This window comes from Diuraphis noxia, unplaced genomic scaffold (genome assembly GCF_037042655.1).
Source record: "Diuraphis noxia isolate RWA-SAM2 unplaced genomic scaffold, SU_Dnox_SAM2 contig0003, whole genome shotgun sequence".
Classification (NCBI taxonomy): Eukaryota; Metazoa; Arthropoda; class Insecta; order Hemiptera; family Aphididae; genus Diuraphis; species Diuraphis noxia.
The window spans coordinates 40,059,987-40,081,676 of record NW_028301713.1 but is presented as its reverse complement, the minus strand read 5'-3'; the positions used below and the strand labels follow the sequence as shown (position 1 = coordinate 40,081,676).

At 25.5% G+C, this 21,690-nt stretch overlaps 1 protein-coding gene across 1 annotated transcript in view; it reads left to right on the top strand.

Annotated features, from left to right (window-relative positions):
* LOC107167475 (neuroglobin-like) overlaps window positions 1-21,690 on the top strand; it is a 33,671-nt gene that overhangs the window by 6,464 nt on the left and 5,517 nt on the right. The window contains exon 2 of the mRNA XM_015516529.2: window positions 16,738-16,969. Coding sequence (XP_015372015.1) covers window positions 16,738-16,969 — 232 coding nt within the window. The remainder of the gene's footprint in view (window positions 1-16,737; window positions 16,970-21,690) is intronic.

The following is a 21,690-nucleotide window of genomic DNA, read 5'->3' as shown; positions in this document are numbered from 1 at the left end:
TGGTATCTGCAGGCGGGATCGAAATTTTACACTCGAGTTTCGTTTAAATAAATATATGTCATATCTTCCAGATCCACTTTGTATATTATTGTTATTATTTTATATTTTACGAGCACGACGGTAAAACCGTACTAGTACTATATAATAAATAATAATATACGATAGATACTTACAGCGAACGTTTCGCGTTGCAATGGAATTCTGCAACGAATACACGTTTTCGTAACCGGAAGTGCACCTTCTACTGTATAATATACATATTATATTATTTTATGACGTCTATTATACAATATTCGGCACACATATAATATTATAGTCATATATACTAACATTGCCGACATCATACCGTATCAGGGACAAAAATATTAAAAGATCGTAATTTAATATGTCAACCGTAACGCAATCATATCGCAAAGGCCTCGTCTTTTAGAATCATGAATAATTCCCCGAGCCGGGACCGCGAGTGTGTGCATGAAATATACATGACGGATTTACGCGTCCATTGAGGAGGTCTTATGCTCTTATGTAATGGATTTTGATGGACCCTAACCGTTTGTTTACGGCAATGTTTAAATAATTCATTATCTTCACCCTTTTTTTCATATAAATGTTTCATTATTATTATTATTATTATTATTATAAACGACTGTATATAAATTAGCATTTTTACGTAAACAATATAATATTGTGGTCTCGGATTCCATTAAATTAATTTTACAAAAAATTTACATTCACATTATAATGTTGACAATATGTGGTCTAACATCATTGTATGACTGACAACAAACTCATGATAATACATAATAATAGTATTATACTTTATTATTAAAATTTGTTTTGTTTGGACAATCAAAAGAGAATAAACCATTTTATTTCACTTAATTCTATGACGATGATAAGTACCTGAAATTATGTATATAAGTCTCATTATATCACGTTATTTTACGTTTCATGTAATAGATGCGAATGCTATCTATTTCATGAAATTGAACTTTAGATTTTCCACTTTACGTAATTACACATTTCGGATAATATTTCGCGAGATAAATACTGAAACTACGAATAATAAAACTTATTTTAACAATTTATTGGAAACGATGAATTTTATTTTTTTAAACAAATATTCTGGTTTTTTTAATTTAGGTTATTAAACTATCTATTATATTAATAATTTAACAAATATATTAATATTAATTACTAGGTAAGAATAAAAATTGAAAGATCGCTAAACAAGTTAAATATTGTAAAAAACAAAATTTGGCTAAAAAGGTGAAGTTTTCTTTTTTAAATTGATCATGAGTAACCCATTAGTATTAAATATTATTAAATCAACTGTTTTTAATTTTCTTAAATACTATAGGTATTAACATTATAATATTGTGCTTATATAATATGCTTCATAAGAAATATAACCAACAGAACTTATTTAAGATTAGAGCATAATAATATAATATTATAGTTCATACTAGAAGCTATTAATAAAAAAAAAAAAAAAAAAAAAAAAAAAAATATAATATAGCCACATATTGTATTTATAAAATTGGTTATTTGTATAAATTATAATAGTAATAATATATTTTTATCAATATTCTCTAATTTATCAAGTATTTAGATTTGTTTAAAGAATTTGATAGCATTATTTACATTCTTCAGATTTTCGCCTAAGTTTTCTTCAATAAGATGACTTATTTTTAATTCCTCTCTGTGTTGTTCAAATAATATGCATTCCTTAAAATATAAGAGTTTAATTTTTAGAGTAGTGCTGTAAAGTTCATAAAAGTAAAGTCTCTCGTTTTACAACAAAATGGATATCAAAATAATAAAACAGAACCAGTTCCTTTGTGTATAATTTTAGATGTGCATTTTTTGAAATGATATCCGTAATGTATGAATACGCAATTTGGACTAACTTTTTTCCATTGCACCTGAAGAATTATAACCTGACATATATATAAATTAGTACATGAATAGAAAAATTCGATTTTATCCATAAGACTATAAAACGTATTTCTTCGATTTGTCATAGAGATTAAGTCAAGTGTAGTCATTACATTTATTTAAAGCCTCTCAAACATGGAATTTTTTATATTTACGAGCAAATGGTTAATTCTTAATTAATTTTAATAACGTCGAATCGTGTTTCTAATTTTTAGAAACTGCTCTAGTCTCTAGTCGCTCAATAAGCCGCTTTTAATTAAAAATGTTATTGCAGCTCATTATACATGTTAAGTTCCAATATTTAAATAAGTACCTATACAATTTTTTTCAATAAATGTATATTGTTAATAATAAAATAAAATAACATTGATAATTTATATTCGGGATATTTTTCGATAACTTTTATGATACACGTGTTCTTTTTATTACCTATATTTTTAATCGGGCCTATTGTTTAGTAAATGTCGAATTGTTTTCACAATCATTATTATAATTTATGAAAATGATTCGCTACGGCAGGTTTATACAATTATAGAATTGAATGCGTTATATCGATTTCGGTTTTAGATACCTACGAGTATACTTGGTTGTAATTCAAATTCGAAATGTTGAAGCTCGAATAATAATCCATTGCGAATCAAAAGTGTGCTCGTGTTTATTATGTATAAAATAAATAAGCGAGAGTTCGGTATAGACGCAGTCCCAGCTGCTGTGTGTGGTACCTCGTTTTTCTCAGCTTTATGTGTTTGCCTCGTTTTTTTTTTTCAAAATACACTTTTCGAGTGCTTCGAACCCTTAAAATCAACCATGATTTCCACACGTACCATTTATGTCGACTCGAAAATGTAGTTGTTGGCTTGTTGCGAACACATTTTTTGTAGTCACGCATTTACTGTGTGTATTCACCACTTGTGCGTGAGCGTCACATGATGTAGTTGGTATACAACATAATGTGTATGATCGAACATTGTACGAATAAACCCATTATTTCGTATACGATAAGTAAATAATAAACATAAAAACAGATGCTTACCAAATGCGGCAGTTTTACCATGAGCCGTAGGTATTTTAATAAAAAACAATTACCAATTTTTAAATAAAAAACTTTAAATCAAGAATTGCGTTTAGTTACATAATACGTTTTTGTGATGTATACGATTTAGTAAGTAGGTAAGTTTACCTAATTTAAATTACAGAACATCAAATATATTTGTTTATTCCTATACTGTAAATTGAGGATAGTCTTAGTTTGAAAATGAATAGTAGCAATAATTCATAGAATTCTCAAAATTTTACGTAACGCGTTAAAAATAAATAGACTTAGGTATCTATATGAAAGGTATAATTTTTTTTATGAAAAGCGAGTCGACGCATATTATTGCTATTGGATTATGTATACACTTCAGCACTTAAACAAGTATACTTTACTTTTCTTGCACATACAAATTCTTTTTTTGATCGTGTCTAAAACATAACAAATATATAACTTGAATTTATTTTTAAATATCATCAATAATAAAATAATATTTAAGCAAATGAAACTGTGTTACTAACAAAATGTACGCCTGCATTTAATTCAAACGTAAATGTTAAACAAATAGATTATACATTTTAACACGGTTCTTAGGTACTTTGATTTGATATGTGTAGAAACTTATGAAAGGAACGAACCATTATGAGAGTTCCTATCGTTTTACTTCATACACTCGTAATTCGTAACTTACATAACATGTACCTATTCACTATTCAGGGTTTGTATTGAATTTAAGTTACTCCGTATGTTTCATAGAGTTTAAATTGTATGATTTGAATAATCGTAGACAAGTAAATGTAAATTGTATATAGAATAAAATAAAACATTGTCAATATTAACTATACAGATTTGTATTAATTCTCAATTAAATCAAATCTTGATATTTGAACACAGAAGTTGGTATTAAAAGACAAATGCAATGAAATTTACAATCTAAAATAAATCACAGGACATAAAAAATGTAATCATTATTATATTTTTTCTAGATTTTGAGCTGACTAGAAAATTCATTGATTTAAAAACGATGTTTCTTAATTATATTTTTTGTCTGAAAACATCTTTTCTAGTAGAAAAATTCTTTAATCATCAATTTCGAAGGAAGCTTTTGATGTTACATTAGATCTAACTGGTATTTTGAGGAGGTAAAAATTAAAAATTCGCAGAAAAATTTTAAATAATTAAAGGAGGGAATACCAAAAGTTGTGAAAATTTCAATATTTTTATCAAAATAATAATTGTTTGAAGACATTAGTTAAATCGAATTCATTTAAATTATGTTTATTGTGCTTATTATTAAAATGTGTTTTTATCATGACAAATAACATAATTTAAGTAAATAGATACCTAGTAAGTAGGTACCTAACGATTGGTCATTGAATAAAAAAAAAAACTAAAATTCCGAGTGGTACTTGGTGATTAACACTTAAACAACGATTGGTGACATATCTTCGAATACATACTGTGACTTTATCAAAAGTTTTAAACTATACTTGAAATGATTTAACAAGAATTTTAAAAAAAATCACTTATTGAAACCATCATCCGTTTTCTTTAATTAAAATAATCTATATAAGTGGGAGAGAGAGAGAGAGAGAGAGAGACGGAGGACTACTTTTTTTTTTAATTATATAGCGGCTGACTGTCTAACAAGTTGCCTATAATTACACGATATACTATTCAGCCATTATATTATTATTACTAGAGATGCAGTTCGTGGAGTTTAAATACTAATTAATAATTATTGGTATCTATATACCTACTTTTCGATCATCTTATTTGAAAAAAAATTCACAGATTTAGTAAAAATCAAATATATATTATATATTAAAATATTATTGTAAAAACCTTAAAAATTGACTTTTAAAATTGTTTACGGAATTAAATATTAGTATAAACAACTGGAATTTACTTTTTATTTTATATTTAGAACGAAGCTAGGAATTTATATAAGCTATTCATTTACATTTTATTCTGTTTTTTTATTTTAATTATATTATTGTTTATTCTCTATCTTTGTTCGTTAAACGTATTTGTTTTTCGTATACAAACAAACCAAAATATATTTTAAAAGTGAAAAACACAAGATTTGCATAATATGAAACACAATGCATTAAAACGCTTTTATTGGTACTTTGTTTTTGCAAGTCCAATGCTTACATATATTTATTTTTTTTAATGAGATAATAAAAAGAAGAACCGATTGCCCAACTTTGATTTGTACAAATAATAGTATACTATATACGGTGTCTGTTTTCTCGAAGGTTTATATTTTGCAATCGATTCTGTTAACAACTTTTTTATTTTAATATGCACTTGGTTGTATTTATCGAAGCCTTATCAATTTTAGATAATTTATTAAAATCAGAAATTAATTATTACTTAAACGTATTTATTTAAAATGTTTATGAGGTCTGATACTAAAGATGGAATATTCTGAGGAAGATTAAATTGCAGCCTGCAGGCTAAGTGTACGCTGCCAATTTAATTTATTTAACCAATCGATGTTTATAAGACCCGTCGACGTTTTACCTGGCTCAACTCGTTCTTCTACCATTTTGAATTTGTTGGATAAATGTAATATCTTTAAGTATTTTATGAAAGCGATAATAAAATAATTTTTTTTTCAATAGATTCGAAAACTTTTAATACCTACTTATAAGTTATAATAAATACTAAAAGATCCTTATATAACACGTTTGTATTTAAAGTGTTATACATAAAAGAGTATAAATTTATTATATTATAAAGTTTTTATACTTATTTTAATTTTATTATTAAAATTACAAATTAAAATAACATATTTGATTTTTGATTCATATTTTCTATATTCAAAGAAAATTACCCTTAATGTTTTTTTTATAATAATTATCATAGTTTATCATACTAATTAAGAATTATTGTTTATATGAATTTGTGCGAGTAAACACACTGATAATTTAATTTTTATATAATTTTATATAATTTTTTTTCATAAAAATATTATGTGTGTGTGTTTTTCTCATTTTATTTATAACATTTGTTTGAGTATATTCAAGTTTATCAATTCGAGGCTCTTCTCTATACATTAATAATCAAGCACAAATAATATACATTAAATTTTAATGTTCTTAAGGTTAAAACAAATTATTATTCAAATTGTATGTAGTATTCAATTAAACCTCATCAATTGATAGAAAAAGGTGAAGAAATTCAAAAATATTGTTTTTTAATAAAATATTTCGGGTTTGTGGGTTAATGAAGATATACTCATAATTGTATTTGGAATATAATGATTTATTACTTCTTTAAAATATCAAAACATCCTAGTAGTAACTTATAAAACTTCTTTATAGTTCTTTTCAATATAATATAAATTTAAAGAATTAGTAATTTAAATGATTGATTACTCATAATAAGTTATAAAGTTTTCTTTAGCTCCTTTATATGTATTATATAGGTCACCTTTAAACAGTATACCATATGGTATACTTTATAAAATTTAAAAATTATAAATTATAAAGTGAACATTATCGTGTTTAATAGTTTTTAAAAGCGAATACTATAATGTACCTAACAAACAAATGTAAATCAAATAATTATCTTCATTTATTTTGTGTGAAGTTTTGTAAATTAGAAAGCAGAATTTCTCAACTTTATGCGACGCTTTACATTCACGAAGAAAACGTAATATTTCAAATCGATACTATTTGATGATTACGTAGATATTCATTCAATATTCTTATTTTACCCTTGGGAATACAAAAAGATCTACTAACGGCATATATGTACCGTTGCATGTTCAACACGCCATTTGAACACGCAACTTATACTATAGATCCCTAGGGTTTCTTCGCATAAGACCATTGCAATACAATAATAAAAATTACAATAATAATAATAAAAAAATACAATAATAAGGTTCACTGAGATTTATTTTAATTCAGTGTACATATACTTACATAAATTATCACTCTGAAAAAAAAAATAAAACCATAATTAAAACCACAAAAATAATATTATTAACAAGTTTATTGTATTATATGTGATTAATAAAAATCTTTGAGTCGAGTCGTATGCATTTAAGGTAAATACAATTATACTAAACTTGTGATATTATTATCATTCAATATTTAGTGTTATTTACACTAAATAACGAAAAATATAAACTAAAATATTTAAATATAATGAAAAATAGCGTTACAACACAGAAAATAAAATAAATTTAAAAGTTGTACCTTTGGAATCGTAGGTTAAGAATTTAAAAAATAAAATAATAATTGTTACCTAACATCCTAATATATTACAATTTATAATGTATATAATAAATTGGAGTGTCATGAGAGTCCAACTAAGTTAATATAAATAGTACCTACATAAATACATAAGATAATTAAGTACAAAAATTGAAAAATCAGTAAAAAAAGAAAATGTTTTTTTTTTTTTTAAACATAGTTTCACACTTTATCAGTTTTTGCCAAATGAAAACATTAATAATGATTAAAATATACGATACGTACCTATCATTTAATGGATAATTAACAACAATTAGTACTTAATAGGTACTTAATACTTATATTTGAAATAAAAATTCACTTTTGATGAGAAATGTTTGTATATACAAGGGTTTGTAATGTAAGTGATAAAATACATGTTTGAATGTTCATACTTTTAACTATTTTAAATTAACTAAATACAAGTAGGTAAACGTGCTTAATATTACATGGTTCACTCATGTTAAAAATGTGTACACAGTTATTTAAAATATTTAATATTTCTTTTAATATAGGTAGTAAAATCATCGATTTAATCTTGTTATAATAGATTAGGTTAGTTAGATTTATTTCAGTACAAATTTTTTTCAATTTGCTGAATATTTAAAAAAAATTTCATACTAAGATTATAATAATATGGTCCACCATAATTCTTTAATATGTTACAACATCTAACCTTAACTATTGAACAGTTTATGATAATATTTTCTGATGTTCAAAAAGAAATTTGCCAAGAGATGTAGGTATATAAAAAAAGAAAATAAGATTCATACAATAATGTTGATGAATGATTCCCTTTCAAGTGACTCGTCCAAAACATTTACATTTATTAATTAGTAACAATCGCTGCTTATTTTTAATACTTTAAGAGATTAAAATAAACTTTAAACGAACTTGATAACTCATTTAGGTTAAAAACTATTGAAATAAAAATGCATATATTTTTGTGAGCAATTTTATATTAATTATATAATCGGTTTCTTTTGGTACACATTATGTACTGTATAACGGAAAATGTATATTGCTAATTATACTAAACTTACTTTATATGCACCTAATTACAATAATTATTTTTAGTTTTAATTTTTTTTAGCTTATCCGTATAGAGTTTAAAGTACCCGTGCGCTGAAATACCATTTAGTGTCGTCTAAATTCCGTTAGGTATATTATGTATACCATAAAATTACATGAATAACAAAAGGACTAAATTATACCTATCACGCAAACTGAGCATACTAAATTTTGAACATAATAATATATTTTAATATTTAATCAAAAATTCTTACTCTTGATGCGGTAATTTGTTGTTTCAATGTTTGATATCGATTTCAATAAATTAAACACTGCATTTTCATTTCACCATTTGATGTTAAAATCGATGACAAAAAAATATGAAGAAAATAATTAAAACAAAAAACTATTCGTGGTTTTTTACAAAATAAGACGACAATTTTATTATATTATAGTTATTAAAAAAAAAAGCTATTATGGTTGAATATAAATCATAAATTAAAGTTTCTTAATTTATTCATGTTCCTATATTGTATTTTCATCTTTAGAAAGATTAAAATTGTAAAAGTGTTATTCAAAATAATAAAAAGATGATTTAATTATTGATGTACTTAATAGTAATGTTGACAATAATTCATAATATTGTTTGTAATTAATGCAGACAGGCGTATTCCAAACGGTCAAATCATACAAACGAAATATACTATAGTGGGTTTGTTTTATAAAATTATCATCACAGAAAAAAAATATTTATCAAGAATTATAAACTAAAAAAATATTTGATTTTATATTTTTAATTAAGACCCAAATTATTGCAATATTATTATATCTCTGAACCTTATTATTAAACAAAATTATAGGGTTTATACACAATATGCTTCATAATAGTGAAATAATGATAGATATTTAGCCGAATGTACCTGTATTTCTAAATTAGTTATGCATAACTGCAAAAAAAAGTGGATTATTAATTATTTGTAAATAATTTAAACATCATTAAAAATTAAGATATAAAATATAAATATTATAAATAATACCAAAAAGTTATTTGAAATATACGTTAAGAATCAATAAACTAATGGTTTATTTACGTTAGTTAAATGTTGAACATTTTAATACATAAGAGGTTTTTAATAAATCATTTTAGTTGTTTATTAGTATACAAATATCTCGAGTTAACACATCGATCGAAATATTATAAAAAATATTAAATTATAATTAAAAACATCTTAAAATAATTTAATAATTTAAATGTCTATTTTCTAATGAGTTTATAATTTAAAATTATTATATTGATTTTCTGATTTGTAGTCGTTTATGCTTCGTTTAATTCCTTAATATAAATATTTTTAATAAGTGAAAAGCTGTAGATATTTTTTTAAAGAACTGAAAGCATATTTCTTGAACATTTTAAATTTATATTCAAACATAACAGTACAATACACTAATAAAACACACCCTTTTTTTTATTCTATGACGTTTTAAAATGTAAAATATAATTCTGAGAATATTTTATTATTTTCAAATTTAAATAATCGATAAGAAACCGATAAAACCATTGCAGTATTTTTGTGGATTAGAGTAAATTTATAAATTTATAATATTTTAATCCCGCCAAAAAACGTCATATTAAGCCGTAAAACCCAGTGGTATATTATCAAGCACCTGAGGCATCTAACGCAGATTTTTTAAAGATAAAATGTCGTTTAAAAACAAAAAAGGTCCGTTTAGTTTGTTAAATAAATATATAATCACATTCATATTAAGTACAATAAATTATTTCAAATCTCTTCCACCTCATAAAAATATCGCCCTTAATACTGTAATAATTGATCGGTGATATGAAAGAAAATATCAAGTTAAATGAGTCATATATTTATTTGATACATGTAATAACTATTATGTTGATTTCAAAATGATATATATTTAAAAAACAAAAACTTTATATGTTTTGGATGTACTGAATAATATTCTAATTATGTAGTGTATTATTTAATAATGTATGTCGCATGTATCTACACGAAATCGAATAAAAAGTATTTACATAGTACTATATTTTAGGTTAAATAACGTCTAACGGTCCATACAGATACGGTGTTGTTGTTACCTTTGATAAAAGTTTATTAAGTAAACAAAATATGTAACACCTCTATAATTGAATATTTGGATACCTTATAAGGCTCATAATATAACGAACAATCATGAACTGAGATAGATTTGAGATGAATCATTAATCACTAATCTAAAATTGGTGATGTTAACTGTAGTTATTTGTATTTTTGGAAGTTGCAAAGGAATACCGAATAGCAAATATTTGACGAAACACAGAGACTATAAAGGTATTTTCTTTGACATAAGTTTGTCAAACTTGTGTCTGTATACACACATTTTCTCGGAAATTTCATCACTTTCACAGATTTTGTATTTTACGCATTAACGCTTAATCAAATATTACTGTTGGTATAAATAATGTATTTTTTAAATTGAAAATCGAATATTTATACTAAAATATGTATTCAACAAATCATTGTTACACTAATCAGGTATATAATTTAAGTTCTTTCAAGATGGCCGACCTCACAACCAACATATAAGACAAGAACCAAAGACAGCACATCACAACTATCAAATCTTCGTTATATTTATAAATTAAACATGTGAACCATTGTAGGCTAATAAATCTTTGTATTTGAAGCCTTTAATTAATAATAATAAAAAAAAAAATTTAAGTTCTAAATTTTAGAAATGTAAGGCGTTAAATTGATTTTTGTGGAAATTTAAGTAACCATAAGTACGTTATTTGCTTCGCTATTCGCTTAAATATAATATAGGTAATGTAGAATCGTCAAGTTTTCATTGCGTTTTAATATATTTACAAGATAAGTAATCTATAGGGTAAATATTATAATTTAAGCATGTAATTATCAAAAAAATTCTAGATTATAAATTTTATACAACTTAATTGTATAAAAATACGCCATAATATAGTTTAAAGTCAAAGTGGAGAAAATTTACAATAACTATGTAAAAATAAAAATTTAAATTGATCGCAAAAAACAAACTACCCATATGCGTCAAACATGTGGCACCACACTCACAATTAAACACATTTTTGAAGAATGCAGAATATACCAAACACAAAGAGAAGAACTAAATATAAGCCACGACATCGGAATAAGTCTAGGTCCAAACCCTGAAAATAAATCCAACACAATAGAATTTTTCAAAACAATAAAATTAATAAACCTACTGTAAGTCACAACTAAAATATTGCTAAGCTATTCAAATTATATAATTGTATTTTACTAAAAATGTAACGCTAGTGGTCCACGTTGTCAAAGCGGAAATTTATTTATGTAAATTTCAAGATCGATAAAGAAAAAAAATTTAAATTGTGTATAATATGATGAAAATTCACAATTTTAATTGATAATTTTTAATAGCTTATACATTTTTGACTTATAGAAATTATATATATTATAATTATAAATAAAGTTATCTAATTAATGAACAAAAAAATAATTTTTAATTTAATATTACTAAAATAAATTATCATTGTATTATTATGTATTATTCAATTTTCTGCTTTATCAAATATTATTTTATACATTTTTTAAAAATTTTGTTCATATACAACAGGTTATCAACGTTGTCAATAAGTCTACAAAAATGTGAAAGAAAATATAAACAATAATATAAAACCCTGCGCTTTTATTAGTTTAACATGTATTACCCATCGTCCATCATATACATATTATGGAAAATAATTTATCAAAAAGCTGAAAAATAAAAACCTCCATTAACTTTATACACATACTTAAGTTCACCTAAATATTAAACTTGAATTCTTATTAAGAACGATATCAATAAATCAAATTAGATGGTGTAAAACGATATATTGTCATAGGGCATATTTAAAAAAATTAAATAAAACGTTACAATATAATAATCGACCCATACACAGTATGGTATAGCGAAATTAGTTATATCATCTCTGTGATACTGTAGGTACCTAATAATAATGGACACCGAAAATTGTTATAACATCATATATAATTTTTTTATTGTATAATTCTATGATTTTTTTTTTTTATTAAATTTAACCCTTGGCTTCGTGGCTGTTGGGAGAATGATTATAACGATAGGTTTTCCAAATTATCATAATGTTTTAAATGTTTATGATGTTATTGGCGTTTATTTTCTTTGCAACTCTCTATAGGTAGGTCTTCTTTGATGATAAAACAAAAAATAATAATTACGATTATAAAATAATATGCATTATTGTTCGTCGGCAATAGCATGATTTGCTATTGAGTTTCGAGAGAGCAAAAAACGCGTTAGTGTTTAGGTACAAGTATACCTTTGTCATAAAGTATTATGCTTGTGTTTCTACGATGTCACTCTGTGAAATCCATAATAGTTTAGTGACAACACGTACGGAATTATTTTCTTGTTCTTTTTTCTCTTCACTCGTCTGCCGTGTTGACATTTTATCATGAAATACATGGCTACAGTATACAGTTTCTGGTACGTTTACACATGCATTTCGTTGATCCAAATAAATCGTACACGCGAGTGTTATATTTCTCATGAGTTTTTAAATGTTTTTCTACACCGAGTCGGTTAGGTCGCTGTTTCTCTTGTTACTATTGACATTCCGTTCGAATCGTTTTTCATTTGAATTTAACACTGTGCCAGACGCCGTTTATTGTTGTGAGTTGTCATTTGTGGAAACAAATAAAATATGATGTTTAGCTATGCTTCTAGAAACAAGCTACTGCAGAACTTAACCGACCTACCGTGGCTCGACAACGTCGTCACACCTTTCATTAATAATTTACCTGCATCATCGAATAAATAATCAATACAACGCACTATATTATAACTTTTGGCTAGGAATTAGTTCGTGAACACAAGCACATATACGTCACGAACAAATTATGGCGATAGCAACACAGTTCTAAACGTTTTACTAATTTCAATAATATTTGTATATTTCGTTTTCACCAATTTAAATACAATATATCAGTATATCACTATAATAACAGTCGGATTTTAATCTTCCATATAAATACACCGAACTGTTGTATACTGCATTTGCAAGTACATTGATATAATATGTATTATAATTGATAATATATTATGGGTAGCACATTGACCCAAATTATCCGAATGATAAGCTGTAATTGAGTTGATTTTTTTTACACGTTCCATTATTATCGAATTTCACTCAATTGATGATTCACATCATTTGGCCCCTCATTCCGGGGAGTTGCCTCTCATGTGATTAGCGTATGAGCATGTCCTAACCATAAATCTGTTTATTTGTTATCTATGACTGCACGATCTATCACGTATATATAATGTCTACTCGATAAAATATATAATATTACCTAAATAAAAGACTTTTTTTTTATGTCAGATATTTTTCCAAGTTGGAACTTACATGTCTTCTGTATACTTACAGATTCTACATAATAGTCGTTTAATACGCAAACTTTAAAAAAATATTCAAAAATAATGAGCTCTACCTTTCGTTCAATGTAATAGTCTAACCTACTCGTGTATAAAAACAGTAACGCGTGTAAATTAATATAATTTTTGAAAACAATTACCACAATATTTATTTATGTAGTTTTTTCCATGTTTTAAATGGTAATTAATAATAAATAGATTAGTAGTAAATAAGATTAAAACAAATAAAATCTTTATTACAACAAAAAACACTCTTTAAGACATTTTTTTACTATTTAATCTTATTTAAATTAACATTTTTTAATTATATATTTGATTTAAAAAGGTGAAATAGATTTTTTATTATGACAATAATATAATAAGTTATAGTTAGCATAGTCAAATGTTAATTATCCACTTTGAAGTACCTTAATAAACTTTAATGATCAATATTTTTTTAAAGCTTATTAAATAAAATGTATTATCTTTTATTTTTTTACACGACTCCTAAAAATCTTAAAATTTTATCATTCTAAACTAAGATTACTTCAGAGTGTAAAACGTGTTGACGACGTTGACGTTTACTGTTATAGTTTACTTTATGGATTACGTAGTTTTGAAGTATCTTAAAACTATAACTGTTATATTATTATACTTCTGGTCTCCAATATTACTGTGACTATACCATTGGTTTTAAATTCTTTGTGGCGCTGTATACAATATTGTAGAGTTTTTATTTTAAATTTATGTTGCATGAGGCAAACCATGAAAAGCTATAATAATCTATAACTATATATTATAACTTTTAACCTAAAGTATACATTACGTTACAGACGAGATGCGTGTTATCCGATTTTGTTTCATGATTTGCATACAAGAATAACACTGATATTTATGTAAATCGGTAAATAATAACTTATTTACATATTTCTTTTTATCGAGCTTATAAAGAATATCAAATCTTTAAGGTTTAAATGGTTATGGTCACGTCGGTACGCGTTACAATCTTTAAAAACAACGATTGTTACGCATTTAAATAACAATATATTCATTAGCTGCACGGTCTGGTCTTAGTTGACTTTAGTTAAAAAATATATAAATTATTTATGAATTTTTGAAATTTAATTTTTAGGTATTTTTTAATTGATTTTGAATGGAAATTACTACCTAATTTGTTAAAGTATAAAAGCGGCCCATACCGGAATAATTCGTTATGAATGTATTTTGTTTCGAATCTATATTTCCGTTTAATTAAATAAAAAGTTAGACTTCGGACAGGATATAGGTAGCGACTGACGAGATATTGAAAACTTGTCTCATTTCACTAACTTTTGTGATGAACTGTTTCGTAACATATAAAATGCTTTTGAAGAATAGTTTATAAAACTACAAAGTTGAACAAAATATAAAATTGATATCAAGTATCACTAAATAATTGTTTTAAGTGTTTTAATGAAACTGTACATTTCTTTGAATCAAAGATACGATACATAATAGTTAATACTAGGTAATATATTTTATAACTTATACGATTATATGATTCAATTATAATAGGTACCTACCATATATTCACGTGATAACTATAAGGTATCAGGGACTAGATTATTAGAGTATTTAATTTTTTTAATAATTTAATAATTAATTACAAACTAACCTCGATAATTATTAATAGGCAATGACAATTTTATTTCTAGTTTAGTTTACCAATAACTACCATATTTTGTTTTCAATATTTTTCATACTGATTTATAAAATTTTTGTAACTAGCTAAAAGCTAAACCCAAATCTGTTAAAATGGCAATCAACTTTACATTTGTTAACGTCAATCAATAATTTTATTTTTCAATATTTAAAAAAAAAATTATATTACGCATAACTTTAATCTAATAATCCAGGTGGTTAATTATAAATAGATTATAATTAATTACGGATTTAATAGGAGGAGTAGAGAAGGATAATCTAAAAATAGATGTATACACTTTTGTACAGCTCCCCGTTAGTTTAAACTTCAATTAATTATATTTAATTAACCATTATCTAAATCTATATTAGATTTATCCAAACCAAAATGTTTAGAAAATCAATGCTTTTGATGATTTAAAAAAATATATCAATCTTAAATTTTGTTTGACTACGACCTTACAAATACTTGAAAAAGTATAAATAACCCAGTTGAGAACTTTAACTCGAAAAAAAATCACAGTTTACAAAGTGATATATTTTTATTTATTATTATATAAAGTTTATATTATAAACTATTATTAAATACGAACAATATTAGTCATATTAAGTTAGACAAATAAATTAAAATTAAAACATTTGAATGTCGATATGCAAAATGCATAATAATAGAATAACAACTATTAATTAACACAAATAAAACAAAAAAAAATTCTCTAATCATTGATACTTAGTGATAATAATTAATATTATGGTATTACTAAATAGCTTTGAATCATCGACTTAAGATCGAATAATGTTTGTATTGCCGTGTAGCAATGAACAAATCGACCGTTACCATAATTTTTTCATAATATAGACAGTGGTCATGTTGTGAACAATTTATCTTTTTTTCTTTTTATAAATATAAAGTTAATTATTTATAAATAATAAATTAGCGTAAACGAAGTTCTGGATTCAAACGAATTTCCGCTCGAATAAGGTTTTATAATTTATTGTTTGATGGGAATGCTTATTATTGTGACAACGGACAAAGTCAACAACAGGTGCGCATTTGCAATACTCAACAGATAGTCAAACGGGTAACGGTTTATACAATTTACAAGGAAAACGATCGCTAAAAGCATTATCCGGTCGTGTTTAGCATACGACATCGACTGAATATCCGATCGCCAATAAATTATTTATATCACGTAAAACATTGAAACGGCCAGAGTGGCAAAAAGTTTTCTCCTTCTTCTCTTACTAGTCGACTGTAACAAATTATCATTCCTATTTCCTATATAATCACCAGTTCCCGGTAATTTTGCAACCACCATGACTAGAGTCGTGTGGCCTAACCCGATTTATTTATTCTTGTTTTTTGTATAGGCTTTTCGAAGAACACCAAGAACTTCTCCAATTATTCACCAAATTTGGCGAACTAAAAACCAGGGACGCACAAGCCAACAGTATGGAGCTAGCCGAACACGCTAACAAAGTGATGACTACACTAGACGAAGGCATTAAAGAACTGGACGACCTTGACAACTTCTTCCAGTACCTAACCCAAGTGGGCGCTACACACAAGACCATACCAGGCTTCAACCCGGACTATTTTTGGGTAATAAACCATGACAATATAACATGTTATGTTTTTCGATTAGATAATTGATAATAATACAATATAATTTATCGGGGGTGGAGTGGCCGAGTGGACTAACGCCGTGTCCTACGTGAATCCGACGAGTGCGACTCGTGCGAACGAATTTTATTCTGACTATGCTGTTCTGTTGCAATACGATGCGTCCGATGCGACAAAATACAAACTGTTTTGTTTTTCGTCGCGTAGGTCGGATTCACGTAGGACACGGCATAAGGCGTCGGTTGCGACGCACGCAGTCGCCGGTTCGAATCTCGGTCACGGGCGGCATCGCTCATTGGGCATTTCGCGATGTCTGGAGAGAGAGGCCGCCAGCCCCCAACCGGGCTTGGCAGAAACCCACGGGTGCCCATTCAAAATTCTGCCAAAAACCCACGAGTTAAAACCTTACAGTACCTTCCCCTACAGTTTCCCAAGCTAATGACCTCAGTTGTCGAAGCCCTAACCATAAAAAAAAAAAATAATAATAATATTTATTATTATTATAGTATGCGTTCATGTTTTAAAGACTATGTTAGATTGGCTGACCTACCCAAACCTTATATTATTTTTTGTAGTTATTATTAACTTCAAATTTGAAATGGTATGTTAATACGAAATTATTGTAAATTTAACATGGTATATTCCTAAATTTATGATTTTATAAAATATTCACTAGACAAAATGAGCAATAAAATTTTTCATATCAATACTGAAAATTTACATTAGTAATAAAAAACAAACCCCATCAATATTATTTTTTTATAAAGTGAAATAATTTGATTTATTTCATGATAGGTAATATTAAGTTGTTATAGTTTTTGCTTCAGTTTATACTTCACGTGAATTTAAAAATGTTAATATTGTGTATAATTTATTGACTATTAAAATAATCAAAAACTTATTTACAATACAGGTACTTATATTATCTTGTTATACATTTCGATTTTAATGTAATTACTTCGGGAAATTTCCCTAGCTATCATTAATTATTATGAATTATAGCCTAAAGTTTTTATAAAATTTAGGCAACTTATATGCTAAAACTGTCTTAACTCAATTACTATTTATATAACTTCCATGAGTATAAATACATTACAATATGAAATTAGTATTAATTATAGCAGATTGCACAATTGTTTATAGTATGCTCAATAACTTTAAATTTTAAATTAAATAATATTTTTTGTTTATTATAACTTGAATAATAATTTTGTTGTTATAATTCGGGGTTTTTTTTAGTTTAAATTAACAAATATTTTTAAAATGATTAATCCCATTATTGCATGATATTACGATAATAGACAAAAAAACATAGCAATTGTATATTTTTAAAAAATGAATTCAGATTATTAAAATTGTATAGATAGAACTTTCAAAATTTCTAACAGTACCTACTTAAACTCTATAAAAAGTATTTGCTCTTAATCCCTCGAATCTAAAAATAATTATGATTTTTTGTTTATCATAATGAAAAATAACTGTACTCAATATAAGAAACAACATTGTTAAAAATTAAAAACACAATGCTCAACACATTAAAACTTGAGGTATTTTTGGTTTTTGACAGGGAGTAATGGAAGGTATTGGAAAAAAGAAAAATGTATATTTTTCCTTACCATTAAACGCTTTATAATAGCAATTGTAATCATCAATCACAAACCATGCGTCACGTATTTTATACTTAAAAAGATACCACACGGAGGACATTTTTTTTTGTCTCTGTCTTACAAACATACAATATGGAAAATTTTACGTTCACAATAATAAATTTTACATTTGTGATTTCTAAAATTATAGTGAATTTACCTCTTATAAAATTTAAAAGCAATAATATTATCTACTTATTTAGGGTATCTTAGAAGATTATTTTTCATTTGTATATTTTACAAAAAAAAAAAATATTTTAAAAATGGTCATAACTTACTTCAAAATAAACATATTCATAAAATCTTCCAAGAACCCTAAAATTTTATAAGTGGTTATTGTAACATAAAATTTGCCATGTTGTACATTTGTAAGGTGGAGATAACAAATACCCGTGTTACGTATATCCTCTAAATTATAAAGTATATATTGTATACATATTTTTGTACACACTATTATATTAATTGTAGATAGCAGTTACAAATTAATCATTACTTACATACTTTTTTTTTTTTGTTCCTGAATAACTTATCATTGTAGTCTGTAATAACAAATTAAACAATTATTTATTTAAATTTCAACATTATGCTAAACGTAAATGAACGTCAATTTTTAAAATAAAAATGTATACGATTCCCATACCTTTTATTTTTAATTTTTGATAGTTTTTTGAGAATCAAAATTGTTTTGAAATTCAACCAGAAAAATTCCTCCAAATACCATTCCACTTCAATTTACCATACCTATATCTACTAAAAAGGGACTAACATAAATAGGTATAGGTGCTACTCGTTTCTAATACAGTAATAGACCTATTTCTTAATTTTTTTTTATATTATTAGATTTGACATAAACCAAAAAAAATAAATTCATTGTATTTCTGTTTCACATATTATTAATTATTATGTATGCCTATAAAACTCAGCGAATAAGGTGCTCATTTTTTTTCGTTCAAATTAAGTTCACTTTTTAGTAACGTTAGATGTAAACTTTTTATTTAAATTTGAAAGTTTATTACTGCATATTATTATAATATTACAATAACAAAGAACTTTTGATCATTTTCGACGAACTATATGTTGATGAAATTCTAAATACTTTCAAGTATTTGTTATTTGTATTAGTTCAAGCGGGAACAAGTGAAAAACGTTTAAACATATATCACAAAAAAATAACGCTTTACTGAGAATAAATAAAAACTACACAATCAAAGTAGTTGATTTCCGCTTATATGACACTGTAGCAATAACATAATATAACAAATTAATAGTGTGACGTGCCAAAAGCAACTGTTTATCCAAAAATAAAAGACAGGCTATAATGGCACGTTGGCACAGTAATTTATCTAAAAACTTTAGTGGTTTTCTATAAGTACATTTTTACTAAGACAAATTATTTTCTGATCACAATTTAATACTCAGAATAATTTACAATTAATAATTTTTAATTTTGATTAAAACATGTAAAGAGGAAGTCGGAAATAGTAGAATTGTAGAGCACTCGATTGTGCCAACCGAAATATTAAATTAATAATTATCTATAGAACATGTCCGTTTTTGAGAATAAATAATTTCTGGGGATTTTCCAGGAACTGTGCTTAAAGATAGTATATTGGTTACAGCGGGGTTTTTTAAAAAAAGTATGTTAAATCTGAATGGAATTAAAGTCGTTTGAAGTTGTTTTAAGTCGTTTTAGAGATTATTTTTCTCGACGAATCTATAAAAATGAATAATATAATATTATGATGATGGAAAATCGACCGGAAGGCCAGAATTTTATTTTTGTTAGATTGAAAGGTTTCAGTGATATTTGAATGTTAAGACCATATTTGTTCAATTTTCGAGAACTAAATTTAAATCGATACTATTGAATGAAAAAATCCTTGATTTATGAAGCATGTATATATATTATGTCGATGAAAAAAAATGATGACAATTTTTGTCTAACGAATGAACGACAGAGGATTGAATAGAAATCAGTCATCAACAAATCACATAATACTCGGTCGGAATGAGACCGGAAATGGTGAAGTGATAATAAATCGCTCTGAGATGGGGCACATCTGTCACACCTATTTGCATTTAATGAAACGAGAAGAACTCCACGCTCGCAGAATATATTCTCCATCAGTTTTGGAGAAATAAATAACTCTTGCCATTAGACGTACCCTACTTGCTTACATTAAACAGTTTAAACATCTGTGGCTCACTTGCTAATAAAGATATCTTTATAAATCGATACCGCTCATCGCTAATAACCCTTATATATATATATATATATAAATTTTAAATAAGCTAAGAAATTTTTTCAAAAATTCTAATTATATTTGTATGGTTTTATATTTAAAAAATACAAAACACCTACAAAAAAAATCTCAAGTATACTGACATGGAGATCTGTACAGGAATCTGTTTGTTGATCATTTTCTTCACTAAATTAAACTATAGTAAAATATTATTATCATACCAAAAGATCCAAGCCTAAACTAATTTTGGTCATAAAGAGGTCTCTATTGAAACATTTTCAAAAATAGGTATTTGAGAAAAATAATTTTCAACTACCTAGGTACATATATTTATAATATATTTAATATTATCTTAACTTAAATACTTATTGGTAATTTTTTTTAAATTATAAATATATTTCATAAGTTTTTATTAAAAGTATGATAGTAATGGATACTGAAAAAATTATCAGGCTATAGTCATAATATATCATATTTAAAATAAAAAAAAATTTCATAAAGACTAACATTTTGGTTTTTAAATTTACGACATTAAAACGCATAGAATTAAAATACAAGAAAATATTATATGTAATATAACTCATGTACATTGTTCTCACTAAAATCGATAAATCGATAAATCTTAAATTATTATTCAGATACTAATATACTATAAAATAGGTACTATTTGTATACGAGTTTTGAAAACTCTTTACAAATAGCATTATTCTGTTATATTATTGTTTCTTTTATGTTATATATTTTAAATCATCGTATTGAATAGTTTTTAAATACCTATACCGTTTAAATAGGTACGAAAACGCTTTTTAGG